At 28.5% G+C, this 25,306-nt stretch overlaps 1 protein-coding gene across 10 annotated transcripts; it reads right to left on the bottom strand.

The window, feature by feature from the left end:
- Nucleotides 1-278: 278 nt before the first annotated feature.
- Nucleotides 279-24,142, bottom strand: LOC130665748 (catenin delta-2). Of its 10 annotated transcripts, none has more exons than XM_057466346.1 (14): nucleotides 23,733-23,878; nucleotides 20,573-20,647; nucleotides 18,323-18,393; nucleotides 16,617-16,682; nucleotides 16,272-16,401; nucleotides 15,522-15,801; nucleotides 14,105-14,230; nucleotides 13,898-13,957; nucleotides 12,736-13,743; nucleotides 12,336-12,649; nucleotides 11,956-12,259; nucleotides 10,688-10,826; nucleotides 10,467-10,590; nucleotides 279-864 (listed from the first exon to the last, which is right to left on the bottom strand). In XM_057466346.1, the coding sequence occupies exons 2-14, from the start codon at nucleotides 20,585-20,587 to the stop codon at nucleotides 859-861; spliced, it is 2,643 nt and encodes an 880-aa protein (XP_057322329.1). In that variant the 5' UTR covers nucleotides 20,588-20,647; nucleotides 23,733-23,878; the 3' UTR covers nucleotides 279-858. The 10 variants fall into 10 exon arrangements, with proteins under 10 accessions (XP_057322329.1, XP_057322337.1, XP_057322310.1 ...); XM_057466354.1 differs by having other exon boundaries at nucleotides 10,467-10,578; XM_057466327.1 differs by lacking the exons at nucleotides 279-864; nucleotides 23,733-23,878 and adding exons at nucleotides 9,867-10,343; nucleotides 24,123-24,142.
- Nucleotides 24,143-25,306: the final 1,164 nt, after the last annotated feature.

The following is a 25,306-nucleotide window of genomic DNA, read 5'->3' as shown; positions in this document are numbered from 1 at the left end:
TCAATTACTTTCTTTTATTTGTTATTATATTATATATTGTAGAGGTTTTTTTAATCATTCTAGATCATTCGTAATTTAAGGTAACGAAAAAAAAAAAAATATAAAAAAATGAAATCGTAGTTCACTTATATTATAATATTCGTAAAAACTATGCTCATGTTGCGAATACTTATGTACAACTTTAACAATGATAATAATAATAATAATAATATTGATAATAATAATAATAATAATAGTAATGATATTAAGAATAATAATATTGATAATGATAATAATAATAATAATAATAATAATAATAATAATAATAATAATAATAATAATAATATTAGTAATAATGTTTACATATTTATATATACTATTTTCTATAAATCTAAGAATATATAATTAGCATTAGGACGTTTATAAATGTATTTCAAATACTTAATACGTGAATTATTATACAATGTTTACGATTTTATAACAAATTGATTTTTCGGTTTATTTGGCTTTACTAAGATCTCATTTAACATTCGGTTCATATTCAATTAATTTTTTTTTTTTAAGCTTTAGAGTATTTGATAATAAATAATTTAAAAACTGCCATGACAATGTTATGTTATAATGACCTTACTAGTTTAATCTATTTAGCTATTACAATAGTACTACAAATTGATTATATATATTTTTTAAAATTATAATATAAATAATGAAAAAGTCTAATTTATCGTGATTTATATAGTTTAGGTTCTGTTAGTTTATTTTATTTATTCAGTCCATATTTTATTAACGTGAAGTTTAATATCTTCCATACGATAAAGTTTTTATATTGCAAAATACTACGCAATACATCAGCCGATATTAAAAGTTTTCGGCAGTTAATTAGCCCTGTAAATAATTATTCATTAGTTAAAAACTCTTTAAAAGTTACTGATGATAATCAATAATTGTTGATAAAATAATAGCAATTATGAGATATTAAAGTACAAAGTTAAATTGGAAGAAAATAGTAAATTGCGTGACAATTCTCTGGCGGATCTGAATTACGGTAATTTACCGCATTTTAGCCGTAAAGTTACCGTAAAGTGTGTTAGTTTGCGGTATTTTAGAGTGAATTACAGTAAAATACGGCAATTTAGCGTAATTTGTGGCATTTTTACCGTAATTACCGTATTTTTTTTTATTTTTACAGTTTTTACAGAGCAATACTTCACTTTACGGTAAAATACAGCAGGCTTGCCGCAATTTTACGGATAATTAGCGTTCTTTTACTGCAAATTTACGGTAAAAGTACCACGCTCTTGCTGTGAAACCCCGTAGGTTTACCGTAAAATTCCGTAATTCTTCCAAATACGGTAAATTACGGTAATTTACCGTAATACGGATCCGCTAAATAGGGGTTAAATTAAACGATTTCAGACCAGGGTAAAGGTGACATTACCCGCAGTCTGAAATCGTGTTTCATCGTGTGTCACACAGTAATAAATATTGTGTTAAAATCAACATAATATGTGTAAGAGACGGTCCACACAATGTTTGAAAATTTTGTGCTATTTTTTAAAATTTCAACAGAAAATGCGGTTAATACGATGAGTGAATTCAATACCTTTTAAATCTCAGCGGCGACACAAAAAAAATATAAACTTTTACTATTTTATTTTTGTATGATGGGTATTTAATAAATATGATTTATATATTATTTTGAGGTTATCGATTATTCAGCTATTTTTTGATACATCGTATCATATTGATGTATCATATTGTTTACTATAGTAAACAATGTTTTAATTAGAGTCAAGATTCAAATAAATTAACGTAATATTTCATACAAGTTGTAGAGAAAATTAGTTAATTTCTTTTAAAACCAAAAGTACATTTTTGTATTTAGCGAAAAAATAATTTTAACATTGTATGAAATAATTCAAAATTATAACTGATTTTTTTTATTAGAATAATATAAATTCCAGCTTTTAGTAAATGATAAATTAAATATATTAATAATAATAATTCTTAAGTTAAATTGACATTTATAAAATATTGATTTCACTTTCATTTTACTAATTCTTCCGTGACTACCGATTGAGTTTTAAACATAAATATTGTGTTAATTTTAAAGCAGCACTAAATAAATGTTGATAATCTATTTCTATACTAAGTAACACTTTTAAAGTGTTAAATAGTGAATCGATTTTAAATTTTAAAGTAGCACAGTGGAATGTGGTGATTTAACACAACATAATCAACACAAAAATTTACCACGGACTATTTTTAACACAGACACTAGAGTGGTCCAAAAAAAACATTTTTTTTTCTTTTTCAAGGGCTATTATCTCAAAAGCTTTTTTTAAGTATGAGAAAAATTCCCTCCAAAGCGCAGCTTGATATCTTAATTCTTCAAGAAGCTCAATACATTTATATTTTCCCATTTAAATAACACGTAAAAAAATTTTTTTTACATTTTCATCCGGTAAAACTACGAAAAAAATTTTTCTCTGAATTTTCCGTTAATTATTCTAGTAGGGAATTCAATTCTCTACAAAAAAGTATTGAATTAGTTTTTTCGTAATCCTAACGGGTAAAAAGTTATTAAGCTTTAAATATTCGCAATAAAAGAAAATTTAATCAGATATGAAGAAAATTAAATTCAGTATCTATCCGCAAGTACTAGCTTTAATTGAAAAATATAATGAATTTGGGACAAAAGATGAAGAACAGAAACAATATTTGTTACGAATAGTTGCTGATCATAGGAAAAAATATCCAAATTGTAATAAGAAAAATTATTCATAATTATATAAACGACTATTGAATTTTTTAACTACACGGAAAGAAGTTTTCTTTGAAACTTACTGTTAAATTCACTGTAATCGTGAGACATAATGCGGCGCTTTTATTTATTACCATTTTTGAAATAAAAATTACGAACAAATTTATTTACTTTGTGGTAGACTTCATAAAATTTACCGAAAACCGAATAAAATTTACAGTAGACTACGGTAAAATTTGTTGAAAAAAAGTTGAAAATTATCTCACTTACCGACAAATGATTAGCTCGTGCCATTCATCTCACGATTACCGTGAATATAACGGTAATTTTCGAAGAAAATTTCTTTCAGTGTATTATAAACAGTTTAGAGTTTGATTAATTTTGAAATAAATACATGCAGTCACCAAAAAAGTTTTCAAAAAGTTAAAAATTATTTAAAATCTATAAAAATTAAATAAATCATCTAGTAATGGTATCAATTCCATTAAAGAGTTGCTCTAAAACTATCTTCCTTTAAATTTACTTAGTAACGAGTACTTAAAGCTCAATAACTTTTTAACCGTTAGGATTACGAAAAAACTATTTCAATATTTTTTTGTAGAGAATTACATTTCCTACAAGAATGATTGATGAAAAATACAGAAAAAAATTTTTTTCGTAGTTTTACCGGATGAAAACGTAAAAAAAAATTTTTGACGTGTTATTTAAATGGCAAAATACAACTTCATTGAGCTTCGTAGAGAATTGAGATATAAAGCTGCGCTTTAGAGGGAATTTTTTTTATACCTTAGAGAAGCTTTTGGAATGATAGCCAAAAAACTTTTTTTTTTGGACCAATCTAACCGACACATAATATTTTTTATTGCGCACACACCTTATTTTTCATGATTACCTGCATTAGAACTTAAAGTTTCAGTGTCAGTATCCAGTGAGAAAGAAGCTATTGTAAGACCAATGGTGTGATCAATTATAATTGATTATAATTATTGTAAGCGTAAATTGTGACTCGCAATTTATAACTAAACAGAAACTATAAATACTATTGATTATTCATACTAATTTTTATAAAACTTAATCACAAAGTTGGAACTGTCATTTACGGAAATAAAATTAATGATCTGAAATTTTACTATTGAAGAAATGATGAGTATCAGAGTTCAAGATAGTTGTCCTGCTGCAATATTGTCAAAAAGTTATGAGCCATATACGCGGTAAGAGTAGGTTAGGTGGAAGTTAAAACGAGACATTGCTTTTGTTTGATACTGTACCCGTGAGAAGTTTACCTACACACTACTCATATATACGTATACACAAATACCATTGAACATTTTCTTAAATTAAAATTTGACAACGTCACATATGCTCTGCCAGGTGCTGTATAGTGTACTGAGTATGCGTTTAAATTTACCGCTCAAATTGTACTATGTATACTTGCATGCAACCTTGTCAGATTGTTTTTTTCCAATTCACCGACATGTATATTTTTAGTAGATTTCATAAAAATCTAACTATTGTATTTGTCCTCATGATGGAATTTTCGAAAAATTTTGTTACCTCTAAACTCAGCTCGACGAGCTGAGTCAGGAAATACATTTGGTTCAAAAGTTTATATATATATATATATATATATATATATATATATATATATATATATATATATATATATATATATATATATATATAATATAACGCGCCGTTCTCCAACGATAGCGCCCGCAATTCTACACCGATCTTAATGAAACTCAGTATACTTATTCTATGGACGATTACCTTGGATGAGTTCGAAGATGAGCCAATAAGTTTAGAAGTTATGGTTAATTGAAATTTTGTAAAATTTCAAAAAAAAATTTGTTTACTCATTTAACTGGATGTAACTTTCCAACGGAAAGAGATAGCTTATGTTTGTTTGTTCTATGTGAAAGCTCGTTCGATTGCCTACAATTTTGACTATACAGCTCATTGATTTAACCATTTTTTCTAATAGATAAATGGTTTTGAACATTTATAAAATATTGTAAAAACTAATTTTATGCAGGTTTTCACTTTGATTATAGCTACAATTTTAAACCGATCGTCTTGAAACTTAGTACACGTATTTTGTGGGTGACTACCTTGTTCGAGTTTGAAAATGAGCTCAATCGGTTGATTAGTTTAGAAGTTATAGCATTTCAAAATTTTCAAAATGTCCAAAATTCATATTTTTACTTATTCTTTCTTCAATATTTTTTGGATGTGATAACTTATCGACTTTCTATAAAATTTATCTGAAAGCTCTTCAATTAAGCTTTAATTTTCATGCCTATACAGTGCCTAGACCAATGAAATTACTTATTTTACCATTCATTTAATGAAATTTTGCTATTGCATTAGTTCTCCTACTTCTTAGTAAATTCATGGAGCTACTTAAATTCATATTATTGCAGTGTGACACCTATAAAATTCAAACATCTCAATTCAGTGGGTATATACAATTTTGTTTTATCGACAGTGTACTTATGATATATCAATAACAAGATTAACATTAGTTATGATGATATTATTCTCTATATCTACTCGTCGTTTGATATTCTAAGAGGCTTTTTATTTCAAATATTAGTACTAATTTCAAGTATGACACTTTGATATATCACAATCAAATTTTAATCTTAGATTATTTTATTAGTGGATTTTATTGAAAGCAAATTATTGCCTTTGTCCTTATGGTAGAATTTTCGAGGAATAAAACCATAATCTATCATAATTTTTCGAATAGGATTCGAAATATCATTGGTCCAATAGTTTTAATATATGCATAGGTACCTTTAAATAACGTCAAATCAAAACATGTAGTGCATTATCATCAAAAATTCTTCTGAAGCTCATTTAGTTAGCTTCAATTTTTGGCACTATACTTATAATTTTTTGATTTTTTTTGTTTTATCATCTTGAGAATTTTTAAGAAAATGTCAAAAAAAATTTTATTTCGTTATTAACTTTTATTGGAAAGGTGAAAATAGTCAAATAATGATAAATCTACTTCCATTTCGGCTGCCGAATGGCCTTTTTAGTAGATTTCATAAAAATCTAACTATTGTATTTGTCCTCATGATGGAATTTTTGAAAAATTTTGCTACCTCTCAACTCAGCTCGACGAGCTGAGTCAGGAAATACATTCAGTTCAAAAGTTTATATATGTATTTATATATATATATATATATATATATATAATATAACGCGCCGTTCTCCAACGATAGCATCCGCAATTCTACACCGATCTTAATGAAACTTAGTATACTTATTCTATGGACGATTACCTTGAATGAGTTCGAAGATGAGCCATTTCGGCCAATAAGTTTAGAAGTTATAGTTAATTGAAATTTTGCAAAATTTTCAAAAAAAATTTGTTTGCTGCTCTAACTGGATGTAACTTCTGAACGGTAAGATATAGCTTATTTTCGTTTGTTCTATGTGAAAGCTCGTCCGATTGCCTACAATTTTGACTATACAGCTCATTAATTTGACCATTTTTTCTAGTAGATAAATGGTTTTGAACATTTACAAAATATTATAAAAACTAATTTTATGCGGGTTTTCACTTTGATCATAGCCACAATTTCACACCGATCACCTTGAAACTTAGTATACGTATTTTGTGGGTGACTACCTTGTTCGAGTTTGAAAATGAGCTCAATTGGTCCATTAGTTTAGAAGTTATAGCATTTCTAAATTTTCAAAATGTCCAAAATTCATATATTTTTATTTATTCTTCCTTCAATATCTTTTGAATGTGATAACTTATCGACTTTACATCAAATCCATCTGAAAGCTCTTTGAATAAGCTTTAATTTTCATGCCTATATATATGCCTAGACCACTGGAATTACTTAGTTTACCATTCATTCAATGAAATTTTTAGTAGATTTCATAAAAATCTAACTATTGTATTTGTCCTCATGATGGAATTTTTGAAAAATTTTGCTACCTCTCAACTCAGCTCGACGAGCTGAGTCAGGAAATACATTCAGTTCAAAAGTTTATATATGTATTTATATATATATATATATATATATATATATAATATAACGCGCCGTTCTCCAACGATAGCATCCGCAATTCTACACCGATCTTAATGAAACTTAGTATACTTATTCTATGGACGATTACCTTGAATGAGTTCGAAGATGAGCCATTTCGGCCAATAAGTTTAGAAGTTATAGTTAATTGAAATTTTGCAAAATTTTCAAAAAAAATTTGTTTGCTGCTCTAACTGGATGTAACTTCTGAACGGTAAGATATAGCTTATTTTCGTTTGTTCTATGTGAAAGCTCGTCCGATTGCCTACAATTTTGACTATACAGCTCATTAATTTGACCATTTTTTCTAGTAGATAAATGGTTTTGAACATTTACAAAATATTATAAAAACTAATTTTATGCGGGTTTTCACTTTGATCATAGCCACAATTTCACACCGATCACCTTGAAACTTAGTATACGTATTTTGTGGGTGACTACCTTGTTCGAGTTTGAAAATGAGCTCAATTGGTCCATTAGTTTAGAAGTTATAGCATTTCTAAATTTTCAAAATGTCCAAAATTCATATATTTTTATTTATTCTTCCTTCAATATCTTTTGAATGTGATAACTTATCGACTTTACATCAAATCCATCTGAAAGCTCTTTGAATAAGCTTTAATTTTCATGCCTATATATATGCCTAGACCACTGGAATTACTTATTTTACCATTCATTCAATGAAATTTTTAGTAGATTTCATAAAAATCTAACTATTGTATTTGTCCTCATGATGGAATTTTTGAAAAATTTTGCTACCTCTCAACTCAGCTCGACGAGCTGAGTCAGGAAATACATTCAGTTCAAAAGTTTATATATGTATTTATATATATATATATATATATATAATATAACGCGCCGTTCTCCAACGATAGCATCCGCAATTCTACACCGATCTTAATGAAACTTAGTATACTTATTCTATGGACGATTACCTTGAATGAGTTCGAAGATGAGCCATTTCGGCCAATAAGTTTAGAAGTTATAGTTAATTGAAATTTTGCAAAATTTTCAAAAAAAATTTGTTTGCTGCTCTAACTGGATGTAACTTCTGAACGGTAAGATATAGCTTATTTTCGGTTGTTCTATGTGAAAGCTCGTCCGATTGCCTACAATTTTGACTATACAGCTCATTAATTTGACCATTTTTTCTAGTAGATAAATGGTTTTGAACATTTACAAAATATTATAAAAACTAATTTTATGCGGGTTTTCACTTTGATCATAGCCACAATTTCACACCGATCACCTTGAAACTTAGTATACGTATTTTGTGGGTGACTACCTTGTTCGAGTTTGAAAATGAGCTCAATTGGTCCATTAGTTTAGAAGTTATAGCATTTCTAAATTTTCAAAATGTCCAAAATTCATATATTTTTATTTATTCTTCCTTCAATATCTTTTGAATGTGATAACTTATCGACTTTACATCAAATCCATCTGAAAGCTCTTTGAATAAGCTTTAATTTTCATGCCTATATATATGCCTAGACCACTGGAATTACTTATTTTACCATTCATTCAATGAAATTTTTAGTAGATTTCATAAAAATCTAACTATTGTATTTGTCCTCATGATGGAATTTTTGAAAAATTTTGCTACCTCTCAACTCAGCTCGACGAGCTGAGTCAGGAAATACATTCAGTTCAAAAGTTTATATATGTATTTATATATATATATATATATATATATAATATAACGCGCCGTTCTCCAACGATAGCATCCGCAATTCTACACCGATCTTAATGAAACTTAGTATACTTATTCTATGGACGATTACCTTGAATGAGTTCGAAGATGAGCCATTTCGGCCAATAAGTTTAGAAGTTATAGTTAATTGAAATTTTGCAAAATTTTCAAAAAAAATTTGTTTGCTGCTCTAACTGGATGTAACTTCTGAACGGTAAGATATAGCTTATTTTCGTTTGTTCTATGTGAAAGCTCGTCCGATTGCCTACAATTTTGACTATACAGCTCATTAATTTGACCATTTTTTCTAGTAGATAAATGGTTTTGAACATTTACAAAATATTATAAAAACTAATTTTATGCGGGTTTTCACTTTGATCATAGCCACAATTTCACACCGATCACCTTGAAACTTAGTATACGTATTTTGTGGGTGACTACCTTGTTCGAGTTTGAAAATGAGCTCAATTGGTCCATTAGTTTAGAAGTTATAGCATTTCTAAATTTTCAAAATGTCCAAAATTCATATATTTTTATTTATTCTTCCTTCAATATCTTTTGAATGTGATAACTTATCGACTTTACATCAAATCCATCTGAAAGCTCTTTGAATAAGCTTTAATTTTCATGCCTATATATATGCCTAGACCACTGGAATTACTTATTTTACCATTCATTCAATGAAATTTTGCTATTGCATTAGTTCTCCTACTCCTTAGTACATTCATGGAGCTACTTAAATTCATATAATCGCAGTGTGACACTTATAAAATCCATACATCTCAATTCAGTGGGTATATATAATTTTGTTTTATCGACAGTGTATAAATGATATGATATATCAATAACAAGATTAACATTAGTTATGATGATAATATTCTCTATATCTACTCGTCGTTCGATATTCTAATAGGTTTTTTATTTCAAATATTAGTACTAATTTCAAGTATGACACTTTGATGTATCGCAATCAATTTTTAATCTTAGAATATTTTATTAGTAGATTTCATTGAAAGCAAATTATCGGCTTTGTCCTTATGGTAGAATTCTCGAGCCCTAAAACCATAATCTTTCATAATTTTTCGAATAGGGTCCGGAATACCATTGGTCCAATAGTTTGAATATATGCATACGAATCTTTAAATAACGTCAAATCAAAACATATAGTGCATTATCAAAAATTCTTCTGAAGCTCAGTTAGTTAGCTTCAATTTTTGGCATTATACTTATAATTTTTGGATTTCTTTTGTTTTAAGAATTTTTAAGAAAATGTAAAAAAAAATTTGATTTTATTATCAACTTTTATTTTAACAGTGAAAAAAATTAAACAATGAGAAATCTACTTCCATTTCGGCTGCCGAATGGCCTTTTTTTCATTTATTGTTGAACTTTGCGTTGCTATATCTCAACAATGAGATGGTGAAAACTTATTTTTTTTTTTAAATAAATTCAGGACAAATTCATTAATTTTCTGTTAGTTTTTCAAAAGTTTCTGACTGTTAGTTTTTTTATTAGAATCACGAACGCAACTTGAAACGCGTACTCCTCATTGGTCGCAATGTTAATGATCCGAACTTTGATTATAAATACTTCAAATTAGAGATGGTCAATCAACTTCAAATTTTAATGGTAATTGAATCTTAATACCCTTAATAAGTATAAAAAAATTTAAAACTTTCTGACACTATGCCCATCACCCGACAACTACCTTAAATTGCGAATGCCTTTAGTCGGTGAGCAGAAACATTATTTGTTTCTTCCCACTGACTGGTCATTCGCAATTTTTCCGATTGTTAATATTTGTTCCCAGCAATGAACTGACATTAGCTCATTTCGACTGACTGCAGAGACACTGAAACTTTAAGTTTTGATGCTGACATCATAAAAGAATATCAAAGTCTAGATCAAAATAGTAAATACTCTAAAATTGTTCAAATGTTACACACAAGTCAAATTCTATTGGCTACTAAGTAATATTTACCGGTTGATAAGCTGCTTGCCATCCAACATTATTTGAATTCATATTCGATCTTTGCATTGTTCGATCTTCATATCTTGTGCTTCCTTGACTTGCCATTGGTCTATTTAATGTGCTGAAATCATAACTATAATGTGTATATAATCATGGTATTCTCTGATAAGTTTTTTTTTTTGAAATTTTTCACTAACAAGTACTTTAATTACAGCTGTTTATCTTCTTACCTGTTTGCATTATTAGGCGAATTGAGTCCAGAATTACGCGCTGCTACTGTCTTAGTTACAAAATCAGCTTCTTTCCAACCATGTTTCTTATAAACCTCTCGTAATTCTGTGTGCTGCCACATTGTAAATAGTACTTGACCTTGAAATTAAATATTAATTATTAAATAAAGCATAAAATCAAAAAGAAATTTTGAAAACGGTTGTTAGTTCCCGCTGTTTTCGCGCTTCTTGAGCTGTAAATCTGAAAAGTGACTAGTACGACAAAAATTAGTTTACAAACGAATGATTCCTTGGACCTTGAAAGGTCAACGAAACAGATAACTTGCCCTTTTTTTTGGAAATTTTTATTTCATGTCAAATCGACCAATGGTTGCAATCTAGTCTTTTCAATTTCTATGAAATTTAGTGGGAAGTGTTCTTTTATCGTAAAACGAAATTCTACCAAATGAAAAAATTTTTTTTCAAAAGTAAAATTTCACTATTTTTACAGTTTTTCAAGTTTATTTTTTAAATATCTCGAAAACTATTATGGCTACAAAACAAATGTTTGGGTCCGTTTGAAAGAGGATACTTGAGGCTATGAAAAATAATGTATTTCGAAAATTCCGAATTTGTAGAATTTGGAATTTTTGAATATCGTCGAAATTGACGATCAACATTAAATTGTTGGCTCAATTTTTTTTTTTATAATACCTTGTACGGATCTTTAAATTTTCAAAACTGTTCTATTTATTTATTTATTTTCTTGTTTTTTTTTTTTTTTCAAAATGTGAATTTTTGAATTTTGGTAAAAAATGTATCTTTATTATTGGGACATTACACGCCAAATCGACCATTTTGGAACCCGACCACCTTCGATTTGACTGAAGATTTTTTCTCATTTTCTACTCCGTCAAAAACGTTTCTCAGAATTTTTCCAAGTTTTTTTATTTTCAATTTAAAAATTTTCAAGCTTGAAAACATCAATGTTTTTAAAAGTGTTGCCAAGCTCAAAGCTCTTTGAGCTCGAAAACAGTAGGAAATTTCGGGACTGGCCCGCAGGGTCAACCATTTTTCCGATTTTTTTTTGTGGCTATAATAGTTTTCGAAATTTTTAAAAAATCTCCTTTGAAAAAAACTTTTTTCTTTTGGTAGAACTTCGTTTTATAATAAAGGAAAATTTTCCACCAAATTTCACCAAAATTGAAATAGGTCGATTGCGAATATTGGTCGATTAGAGATGGAACGACCCGGCGGGAGTTAAAAAAAAAATAAAGTTATGAAATTACCAGCAAATTTTAAGACACGTGCAGTATATTTTTGCCGTTGTTTTGTAATATTCATTAATCTTTCAACACCACCAGCATCCAATAGTGACCTTGAAAATTCAGCATTTCGTTTAATAACTTCATTTAACGTTGCGAGTACAGCAGCAATTGTGTCATCACTTGTTCCTTGGTCATGTTGATTGTTACCAGATGGTAGTTTTTGAATCAGATCCCTCATGGCATATTTACCAATCAATTCTTTATTACGTTGGTCAATAGCAAGATTTCGGAGAGCTGTAGCTACAGCACAAACTACCCGATCGACCTAAAAAATAGTAAAGACAATTACTGTGATTGGACAATTTAAGTATCGACATTGACGTTTGTGTAATTAAAATTACCTCCATTCGCAGTAACTCAACTAAAATTGGTAGGCCTTTTTCTTTCCTCACAGCAGCACGAATTTCAATACTTGGTTGCCAATAACATGCAGCGAGATTTTGTAGCGCTCCAGCAGCTGCTTCTAAGGTTTCAGGATTTGAACAAGTTTGTAAAAGACTGAGATAACATTGAACTACTTCAGGCTGCCATAAAAGTTCCATTCCTTTAATTGGTTCAGTTCGAGTGTTGACTGACTTAGATGTCGTTACTTCTTTCTGCGGTGGTTGTCCATCTTTTCTCCTTTTACTTCCGCCAAAACAGCCTAAATTTTCACCTTGATCATATAAAATATATCACATTACCTAACTATTGCTTAAGGTATTTTATGATTAAAGTTATTAGAAAATATAATTTTTTTACCTTTCACAGGAGCTGTTATACGATTTTGTACAACTGATTGAATAGGATGTTTATCATAATTAGGATCTTCAACTTCCTGACAACGATAACTTAAATTTCGTAAAATGCAAACACAATTTTCGACAATTTTATTTCCGATATTTGATTTTTCAATAGCAGATCGTACGACATACAAAAGAGCATCAACGAGGCCATCGCATTCACGTAATTTTTTTCTTGCATATTCACCAGCACTTGATATATTTCTCAAGACACCAGATGCATTTCTAAATACAGTTGACCAACAAGTTTCGCCATTGGAAGCACTTGGATCCCATCCACTGTGGGGAATAATAATATTGTTAACTACGAGAGTAACACCGTCATCGATAATTGCTTTTTTCAAATCTTCACATGATGATAAATTCCAAAGTACACCAGTCACTAATTCCTTTATTTCAGCATCAGAAGTTTTACGCAACAAACTAATTAACGCTGGTACACCACCAGCATTTTTAATCGCTCGTTTATTTTCATCATTTTGACGGCCATAAGAAAGATTTCGTAATGCTCCGCACGCATTCCTGTATACGTCAGGACTTTCATTATCTAATAACTGGACTAATGGAGGAATACCACCCAAGCTCCGTGTTTTTTGTTTATTGGGATCGTCCATGTAACAAAGATGTTGCAAATACGCAGCAGCATTCGCCTTTATGATGTTATTTGGATTGCTAAGGAAACCAATAACTTCCGAAAGATTCGGATCTCTCCAACGCATTGACTTTGGATCATCACCCAATGGGCTGACCATCCCAGGCACTGAATGCCGTGTTTGCAATCGCTGAAGGTGTACATCATCTTCAAAAATACCCGGTGCTAAATTTCCAGGCAGTGTAACAGGATGAGAATCATCATAGGAAGGCCCGTCGCTTCCAAGTGGAACTGGTACTACTCCTATATTAGGCCCGTAAGATACTGGTCCGTACGGAGATGGTGATACGTAACCATACGCCATTTTGTTTTCATCTAAAAATTAAAACAAATTCAAAATTCTTAATAACAAATATTACAGCTCATATTTTTATTTCGAAATATAAGATATTATTATTCATGTAAAAATGAAAAATGATTTTAATGCCCAGTATTTTTGAGACGATTCATTTTTTTTTTTTTTTTTTACCATTATAATGTTGTGTAGGTACTCCAGAATCGTCTATATTCCACGTATCGGTGATAGGATCTACAGAAGGAAAAAAATACAGCTACAAAATAGATACATACTTAAATAAATATATGTTATCAACTCAGAATAAAAACTAAACAAAATGATGTTTAATGATATGGAAAATGATTGACGAAAATTTTAATTCAAAAATATATGACTAACCATATTGGTCTCCTGGACCACCTGGACTCGGTGTTATTCGATAATGATCTTGCAATGCGGGATTGAGTACTGGACCCATGTCATTGTATCCACCATCAACATATGAAGGTCCTTTTCGCATATATTCTGATAGTATCAAAATATCATTAATTACAATAATTATTTTATATATTTCGAGTTTAAAAAAAAAATTTTTATTATCGAAATGACACATTTTATATAATTAAAATCATTAAAATTTGGGATAAAAAAGAAACTTTTTTTTCAATTAAAAAAAACTGCATTGCTTTTATTTTTATAAAAATTTAATCTAAGGTAAGTGACTATCGGCCAGTTAAGCGTATTTTTTTTTCGAATTAAGAATTAAAATATAAAAAACCAATTCATGTATAAAACAGTGATAGAACCTTGAAGATTATACATTTAACTTCAAATCCAAAAAAAATCTATGTAAAAATATTTACTAGAAATTGAATAATAAATGAAAATAACTTCAATTCCTGATGTCCCCTATATCAGCCTAGCTGTCCCCTCTATCGGCCTGCCTAGACCCCCTTTATCGGCCACCTTATAGATAAAATTTTAGCTCATCGGATGTATTTAATTTATTTACATTTATTCTAAATATTTATATTTATTTTGAAATATAACTTAATCAATTTGTTTATTTATTTTGACATTAACAAATTAAATTGACTATTTTGCATAAAAATGCTGATAACCTCAAAAAAAATAAAACTAAGGTGGCCGATAATGCATACAGAGGTAATTTTCTTGTATCTATATTCAGCTACCCTATTTTTAATATAAATTAGGCAAAAATCATTAAATTTTTAACTCCTAAAATTACTATGAAACGAGCTAATGAGATTACAAAAAAAAAATCGGACTTTTATTATTATCTTTAATTAGTAATAGGTTATTGAAAAAACAAGAAACCTCAACCAACCTGATGAGAAATCACCAGAAATCGCATCTGACGCACTACTATTTTTTTTTTAATTATAAAATGAATTTAATGAAATAATTTAATTATAGAATGAATCAGAGTATGTTTAATCTAAACTAGATTAATTTTACTTTTTTTTTTAAAAACTATTTATGCATGAATACGTACTTATGATGGAAATATATCGATTCTTCGACTAAGTGGCCGATGAAGGGGGTCTGGCCGATAGAGGGGTCACTTACCTTACTTAGAAAAATTAATGAAAAAGTTAGAAAAAAAAAATCGACAAATTAAAGAAATGATTGCAACGAAATGACTTTAAATAACGAGCCAAAATTTTTAGTGAGTCATTATTCTTATGAGGATAATAACCGCAAAATTTCAAAAGATTGGTAGAAGTAAGGGTTCGAAAAAATGATTTTTTTGTAGAACGATCCATATATATATATATATATATTTGATAGCTACCATGTGGTGGTGTTGTACGACTATGTTCTGATGGACTATGTGGGCTATGGGGTGAACGTGAATCCGATGCATATGCGCTATGTGATGGATAATCTGACTGAGCATTATATCCTACGTAAGAATCATAATGATCAAAATTGACCATGTATGGATCAGCGGCATAACAGGGATTCCCATGAGAATAATCTTGCGACATTAGTGGCACAGGAATATAATTAACTCCTCCTGCTTCTGAAGCTACGTGTGATACTTCACGAATAACTTTAGTAACAGACGTCATCTGAAAGATTAAACGAATAATTATTTACAATCCCTGATTGAAAACATCGATAGGATCTAATTGGAAAATTCTAATTGGATTTAATCAGAAAGTTCAGAATGAATCAGATTGAAAGTTGATCGAAAATCGGAAAATAAACCGAATTTAATCGATTCAATCGGATTTAATCAGAAAATAATAAATATTTTTTTCCGATTAAGTTCAATTGAAATTCCCCTGATTAAAAAGTCCTATGGAATCCGATTGGAAATTCTCATCCGAAAGTTTTGAATGAATCCGATTGAAAGTTAATTGGATATTTGGAACACTCCCAAGCAATTCTGATTGAATGTTTGTTTCCTATTGAATCTACTGATAGAAGTCCAATTGAGATTTAATTGGATTTAATCGGAGTTTTTAATCAAGGATCATATCGATTGATTTAAAGTAAAAAATGGATAGGCCTTTAGATATGATTTAATATTTCATACATGTTGAGATGTTTGTTGATTATGCGCCCTCACGCCCAAAGGATCATCTTGTACAGACAATTGAGACGAGTGTACGGAATGCGTTTCCGGTTGTCCATTACTGGCATGATAATCTGTTTCATTTGGGCCACTAAAGTTGATGAAATACATATAATTAATCAATTAACATCCAATTGCTTTTAGCATGAAATAATTTCTTCTTTTGACATCAAAACAAAAATGTTTTTTATTTAAAGTCATCGAAATTTTTGTTTAAATTATTTTAAATAAAGAAAGATTAGAGTAATAAAACATATCGTACATTTATTCATGCAAAAGAGTATTAGTATTAGTAAACTTAGTCACCTCTGTTTTATTTCGATACGCGTTATGTTGTGTTCTTGTCTCTGCTCTATTCTTCGATTTACCAGCCTATGATAAAATTTTAAGCATCGAACTATTTATAAAGACATACACACACATGATTATAAATAACCCACCCAGTCAAATTTCTCAAGGTATTCATTTTTTTAGTTCTGCACAAAAAAAAAAGAATTTCTGGGTGTAAAAAAATTCTACTTGCCCTAAGAAATTTTTTGCAGTATGAATTGAAAACAAGAATTTTCTCGGGGTGTGAGAAAAAAATTTTCTTGAGCCAAAAAATCCTTTTTTCCTGTGTAGATTACACAGAAAATGAAATTAAAATCAAACAAGTATTTCAGGAAATTACCAAAAGTTTAGTTAAAAGCACATTTTAAACTGTTAAATTTACTACTCGAAATCATGTTTGATAAAATTTTTATTTGAAACTATAATTTATACAGAATTTTATCAAATTTCTCCAGTTCTTCTAGTCAAAGCTCTGTAATACTATAACAAACTAATTTTTTTTATTTTTTAATTTATGGTGTGATTTTCAATTGAGATTTCAATCGTTTTTGTAATTTTCGAAATACGTGAGCGACCCCGTAAAAATTTTTTATCTAGCTGATTTTTGGGGAAGGTTCTTAATAGTTTATTGTGTGGCAAGGGGTAAAACAACGTCAGACCAGGGTGAAGTTGACTGCCCAAGCCGTAGGCGAAGGCTGACATCACCCGTAGTCTGAAATTTTGTTTCATCCTGTCACACACTTGATTTTTCATGATTACCCACATTGGAACCTAAAGTTTCAGAGTCAGCAGCCAGTCAGGAACAAGATAATTTAAGACCAATTATGTCATCAACTATTAGTGTAAGCGTAAATTGTGATTCGCAATTTATAATTAAGCAGAAACTATCAGTTCTATTTATTGTTTATACTAGTTTTTATAAAACTTAATCACAAAGTCAGAATTGTCATTTACGTAAATAATATTAATGAACTGAAATTGTTATTAAACAAATAACAAGTGTCAGAGTTTAAATTGCAAATGCCTTCAGTCGGCGGGCAGAAACAATATTTGTTTCTTCCCAAGGGAACAATTTAGTTTCTGCCCGCTGTCTCAAGGCATTCGTAATTAACGCGTTTGCTAAAATTCAGTCGCGGCATTAGACTGAAATTAGCTCGTTTTGACTGGCTGTAAAGACACTGAAATTTGAAGCTTGGATGCTGATATTGTGAAAAATATGTTAAAACAACAAATTTTCATGAGACTCGAAAAAACTTATCGTTTCATAGAATAAGTTTTTGTGAAACACTATTTTTTTTTTAGTATTAAATGTACATAGCGCATAAAAAAGAGAAGAAAAATCAATAGCCAAATGTTATTATAGTTTCTTTCAGGAGAAATTGTATTGATTTATTAAGAAAATGTTATCAAGATCCACCCCCATTACCAAATCCCTGATTAAAAACTCTGATTCGATCTGGTTGAAAAGTTTCAATCGGTAAATAATAGCAAAAGAAAAAGTATATAAAATTTTCCGATTAAAATATTAAAATCGGATTAAATTAGATCCAAATGGAAAATAATATTTTATGCATTCCGACTTAAATCCGATTGAGTTTCAATAGGATACAATCGGAGTTTTTAATCGGGGATATAAATAAAAACAAATGAGGAATTTAGTTAGATATATAATAAATACTTACAGACATGAATCGACCAGTTGATTATTTGACATGCCTGATGGAATCTTTTTATTCAATCTGTCACTATCCGTCTAGATGGAAAAAATATCTGTATTATAATAAAGTATTGAGTAATCAATAATATTTTTTTATAAGTGTATTTTCCAATAAAAATAACTTATTTTTATTTTATTAATTTTAACAAAACCTAATTTAATCTACGAATGATTTCGAAAATAATTCACTAATATTCTGCTAACATATTTAGCGTATAATTAATGGTATTTTTAGGTGATACCGTTCACTTTTTTGATATATCCGACGGTTTTGAAGTATTAAAACGATATTAAAGTTTAATTGATCAATTTAGAAATAAAATTAAGTACTAGTTGAAGACATGCCACCTTAGTTAAAATTTCGATAGAATATAAATTTGAAAAAAATCATAATAATGATAATATTAATTTACAGTTGTTATTAATTAGAAATAAAACAAAATTTGGTAAGTAAATTTTAGCCAACAAAACATGACAGTTTGAATTATCATCATGACATGAAAATTTCGATGAAATTTATTTATCAAGTTCCATTTAACTCTTAACTGATGACAGCCGTAAGTAATTTATTTTAAATCTATCACAGCGAAATTTTAACTGCGTGGGCATATTTTCAACTAGTGCTTCATTTTTTTTCTAAATTGATCAATTAAATTTCAATATGGTTGACTGTTCAAGGTCATTTTGTATATTAAAAACGCGGCACTGGCTAAGACTGCCCTCAAAGTCAACGATAGATTTATTTGTTTGTTTATTTACAGGTTGGAGAAAAACTAATCCCAAGTCCCTGAAATTTGTTTACTATATATTTTGCACGGTGTTTTATATATTTTACCATATATTTAGAGCACCACATTCCGGCTATGGTGTCATAGTAAAGTCAGACCATGTTGGCCACCTATAGAAATCGAAATAAAGTACCGGCGGGTAATAAGGCCTAGCTAAGGGATATTTTAAATAGAATCGAAAATATTGCATTTAATTATCGAAATGTATCATTAATCTTTATTTCAATACATTAGCCATAAAATATAATGAAGTAATGGTAATTTATACCACAAACAAACAAAAAATTAAACTTTTACGAAAACCATACGAATAGGCCTTATTTTACTACGGTAGGGTAATAAGGCCTACGGGTTAAACAAACTGAAATAGTTTAATTATACTTAATAAAATTGGTATTAGAGATGAATCATCACTTAAATTTAGGAACAATACTTTTTAAAGACAGAAGGCTAGATTGTTTTTTATAATTTCTGCTGCGCTACGACATCATATGATGGATGATGAAATATAGAAGACAGGGAACGTGGTATCGGGACTCTATAAACTTGTCGTAACATCTCTATGCAAGATCCTTCTACTAGAGTAGCCTTTAGCGGAGGCGGTTATTTTAAATATCATTTCTGTCACTTAGGCCTTATTACTTGACAGGCCTTATTATCCGCGGGTACCTTAAACACATGAAAAACCCTGTAGCGGGCTTTGCTAAGCACTATACTGGTAAAGGGAAGCGAATACTGTCCAAACTACTTACATCGCTGTACAAAATGAGATGTTGTGCACCGTAAAATTAATGAAATAACAGAAATATGCCAATTTTGAAGTACTCAAGTGCTCAAAATAATTGTAACTCTTAGATCAACCTTTGAAACTCCACCATTCATCTTACAGCTTTATATGAAAATTATTATTATACATGTAAAATTTTACTATGGAAGATTTGTGAAATTTCATGATACTTTGGTCAGGTTTTTACCGTTTAGGTGCAAAGTTTAAATAGATATCATGTATTATAGACAAAACTAAGGCCAGAAAATTTAATCCCACATTTAACTACACGCAGAGAAATTTTTAGTAAAAATTACCCAAAAAATACGATACTGTGAGGACATGTGAAAATGTCTAAATTTTTCCCATGCACATTGTAAAATGTACTACTCGATAGAATGTAAATGAAATGCAATTTCTACTAACAACATAGTAAAAATTTAGTTATTGGCTAGATGTTCTTACAGTACCAAATTTTGTGGGTAACTTATGCTCAAAAATTCTCTGCGTGTAAACACGTGGAAAGTTTATTTATAGAAATTTAAAATTTAAACACTCGGAACTTTGAAAAATATATGAAGCCCCACTTCTAGACTATTACCTAAATAAATATTTATAATAATAAATGGATATGATAAATTTAAGAACAAAATTTTCTAACCTTTATCATATGCATTTTTTGATCGAAGATAATCCAGTCAATGGTTTAATGACAAGTGTAAAAAATTAGGTCCATCTGTAAAAAAAAATATAATTGATCCATGTAATTAAACAAAATGATTATCAATAAAAATTCATAAGTCAATAGACACTTATTATTTTGTATTACAGTTATAATGTCTAGAATAATTAATTATTTTCACTTGACAGTTTACTCATTTATCATTTATTGAATGGAATATGCAAGTATGTCCGTTAAAGTAAAACATGAAAATATATAAATTAACATAAAGATATGGAATTAAAGATTTAAGTGAAAACAAGTATTAGTAATTTTAGAAATATAAAAAAGATTTTTGAAGAAAGGAGAAGAGCAGGCTGGTGGAGGACTACTCAATATCAACTTGGTCTCACTCCACCCTCTTTTTCTTCCACTATCTTCATTTAGATCATCCATCTTCCAACTGTTCATATTTTTTTTTATCTTCATGAAGATTTTAATTCATGCAATTTAAACATGATACTGAAAATATTAGACATTAAAAATTACACTGAGAGAAAAAAATGTACATTTTCAATGAAAAATGATTGATTCAAGTATTTCAGTTACTTAAATAGTGCCAAGCATTTATTTTTTTCAATCAAGTTAAATAAATACTTTATTCAAGTATTTTATTAGTCTACTTCCCATAGTACTAAACTTTGTGGCGTAAAGTTGCCAAAGTCAAATAAAAAATTGCATAAAATAGATAAAAATCTGACGAATCTTCCAGTACAAAAACCTAAGATGAGAAGTCGTAATTTTTTCCTAATGTTGTAATTTGACTTTGGCAATTTTCGGCCACAAAATTTAGTACTATAGGAGGTCGGCTATATTTAATTGCTTAATACTAACAAAAAGTTTATTTTGTCAAAAAAATATTACTAGACATATCTTTTTTCTATTTAATATTGTTCAGAATAGTTTGGTACCCTAAGAAAAATGTCATCATCAAGATGTCATCTCAAATCAGCTCTCGAAAAAATTTATATATTTTATATTTTTATCAATAACAATGAGAAATTTCATATTATTATAAAACCAAATTATTTTCCGAGTGCAAGAATTTTTTTGTAATTTTTAAGTATATCTTTATTCAATTTCTTTCTAATTTTTAATAAAATAATGGCTTTAGTGAAGCTTTTGATAGTAATAAATTTGATTGAGTGTGAATGTAGCAGACATCAGACAAATTTAAAATTATGAATAAATAGAGTAAATAATTGATAAAATAAATTTTTTTGAAAATGCGCATTTAAAAAATTTTAAAATTAAAAAGTGCATTTTTTATAAATATTATTTCTTTAATTATTTACTCTATATACGTATAATTTTAAATTTTTCTGATATCTGCTATAGTTACACTCATGAATTTGAGAATTTATCAACTCGATTGTCAAAATATTTGCTTGCTTTGAGTAATTTAAGAAGCTTAATTAGCTTCTAGAAATTTATTACTAGAGTGAAGCAATAGTTTGTTTAAAGTAAGAACTATCAATTTAATATAAAAAAAAATTAATTTATTTTCCCTGATTAAAAATACTCATGGAAAAGTATTGAAAATTATTTCAATCCATACGGAGATTATGAAAAATATTAAATGGAATTGGAATTTCGATCATTTGAATACTTTCAAATTCTTATAATGCAATTCAAGAGTATTGAAAGGAATCCAATCTTTCATCATTTCAATACCTTCCAATTTCAAACTATTTTGCTATTGAAAAAAGATTCAGAAAGATTGGAAAATGTGAATTCGTTTTAATTTATTTTAATTCAAGTCATAATTGGAACTATGGAACTATTTTGGTATTGAGGGAACTTCAGAAAGATTAAAAACTGTCAATTCATTTGAATTTTTTTCAATCCTACACGTGACCCGAAATGTCAAATTATTTTGTTATTGAGAAGTATTCAGAAAGATTGAAAATGTCAATTCATTTGAATTTTTTTCAATCCTACACGTGACCCGAAATGTCAAATTATTTTGTTATTGAGAAGTATTCAGAAAGATTGAAAATGTCAATTCATTTGAATCTTTTTCAATCCAACTCTTAACCCGAAATATGGAACTATCTTGGTATTGAGGAAGATTTAGAAAGATTGAAAACTGTCAATTTATTCGAATCTTTTTCAATTCTTTGGAAGTTTAGAAATTCTTATTTTATTTTTAGATTCAATATAATTGAAAAGTATTAATTTTATGTCTAGATGAAAACCTTGTGGAATAGGATTTATTCAAAAAAATTCTTCTCATCTTTTTTTCAATACTTTTCAGTGAGTATTTTTAATCAGGGTTGAGTATTTATCGAAACAAGAAAAATAATTACTTGAATTTTATTTTTTTTTCTCTCAGTATGGAGAATTAGAAAACACTATAGGTGTAATTTATTTTGAATGATTTATCGTTTTGAAAAAAAAAAAAAAGAAAAATTATTAGACTTTGGCTAACTTGAATATCATTTTAAATAAACAAAGAAAAATACTTGTGGGAAAAAACTTATTGAAATTTTTTCTCTGTTCACAAGTAATTTATTTAAAAAAAAAAAAAATAGACAATATAACTGTCAGATATCTGGTACTTTTAGTATTAAATGAAATCATTACTGAACTTGTTAAATTATACACAAATAAAATAAAAATAAAAAACAACATCGATTAAAATTCTGAGCGAATTTTATTTAATAAAGTTGATTTCGAAAGTAATAAATAAAATATCGTAGCAAATTAAAAAGTTTAATAGGTTAAATTAAATTTAAAAAGTCAGCAAACATTTAAAATATCTTAATAATTAGTTGTACTGAGTGAAATTTTCTAAACAATTTGCTGAATGTTTAAATATTTAAAAAACTCGTTTAATTGTACAGGAAATTATAATTTATAATGTCGATAAATAAATGATTTAATTTATAAAATTCTATTAATGATATTAAATAAACTTGCATGTAATTAATTTGCTAAAATATTCAAAAGTATGACTTTTTTCATGCAGAACATAGCAAACACCATACGAGTATAAACTGTTGCCGATTTAAATAAGACATATAATATCGATATCTAATGCCATGTAAACTTATAATCACAAAAAGTATTAATTGATTAAATAATGATTAATATTTACGGTAATTTTCTACCATTAAATTGATCACAAATAATAACGTTAATGTAACCACACTTGATGAAATCGCCAACGCCTTTACAGTGCATAGCTCATACATTGAATATACATGGAAACTTCACTAAACAGTTGGTATCCAAAGAACTGAAACTGACTCGAGTGAGCTGACGTCCAGTGTTGAATTTACGAAATGTCATGGAAAACAACCGTCAGAAAATGGTTATTTTTCTACCACAATAAATTACGAACATTATTTATTACAAACTACACTTTTTTTTAGTAAATTTGTAAGTATATATATATATCAGTAGTAATTTAGGTGAGTTTCTGTAAAATTATAAAAGGTTTTAAAAACATGAAAATAAAATATTAAGAAATAATTTAACGTCATACTGGTAAAATACACGGTGACGCACTCAGGATATGCATATACACGGAGATTAAACTCAGACTATCCTGATCCTGAAATTAGCCACAAAGTCCGTTTACACACTGGAGAGATTGTTGAGACCGTGAGTGTGAGAACCACTACAGCTTGGAGCATTGATGCCTGGTACTGGGAACTGGTATTTCAAGGTTACTAGATTAGAGAGGTTCAGGAAGGGGTTGGGTCAACCATCTAAATGTTAAATTTGTCGCTGGTCCCCTTCTAGGGAAAAATTACGGTCTACCAATCAGCTTTCCTGAAGCAATTGGCCGAGTTTTCAATGAAATGATAACGCTGAGTGCCAGTTTTTCAAACCGGGTTTATTTTTAAGGCTGGACCGTACTAAACGAATTTTTGAATTTTACTTTTCTTTTCATTTATTAATCAATTGTTACTACAGAAATTTTTATAGCTTCCGAAAAAATGTGAAAGCCAAACTTTTTCGGAAGGTTTTCATCATTCGAGTGACGTAATTATTCAAAATGTAATTAGAACAGTAAAATTCGAAAATTCGTTTAGTACTGGCGACCCTTAACTCGGATTTGAATTAATATTGCTAGTATATCTATAGGTATATTACTAATTTAAATGCGAATAAAAATAAACCCGGTTTGAAAAACTGGCCCTAAAAAAATGATGTTGGTTACACTGGAAGACGAGTAAAATTTATAAATTTTAAATAAATAAATTAGTTATTTAAAATAATGAAACTGAAAAAATGCGCGTACTAATTTCTTGATTATCCGACTACGCATTTTTAATTTTTATTCTATGATTAAGAAAAATGGTTAGAAAAGATTTTTAAAAAATTTTAATGTTTTTTAATCTTTCTGAATTCTCAATAAAAATTAAAAAGTTTTACCGATTAGAAAAATTTTTTTTGTGATTAAAAACTATTTTGAAGTATTGAAAAAGATTAAGTACTTTTGAATCATTATAAATCTCTCTAGGAATCAAAATTTCACAATTATTTAGTCATTAAAAGTTGTTCAAAAGTATTCACGAACTTTAATGATTTCAAATCGTTTCAAATTTTGCTAAAAAATAAGATCTATCTATTACTTAGTGATTTAAGGGGAGGAAAAGAGTCTGAGATATAAAAAAAAAAGAGCATATTTTTGTAATTTTTTTTTTCAGAGTACCTTCATTA

This window comes from Microplitis mediator, chromosome 1 (assembly GCF_029852145.1).
Source record: "Microplitis mediator isolate UGA2020A chromosome 1, iyMicMedi2.1, whole genome shotgun sequence".
NCBI classification, from domain to species: domain Eukaryota; kingdom Metazoa; phylum Arthropoda; class Insecta; order Hymenoptera; family Braconidae; genus Microplitis; species Microplitis mediator.
Note: the sequence above shows the minus strand (reverse complement) of the source record. Positions and strands in the feature narration are given on the sequence as shown.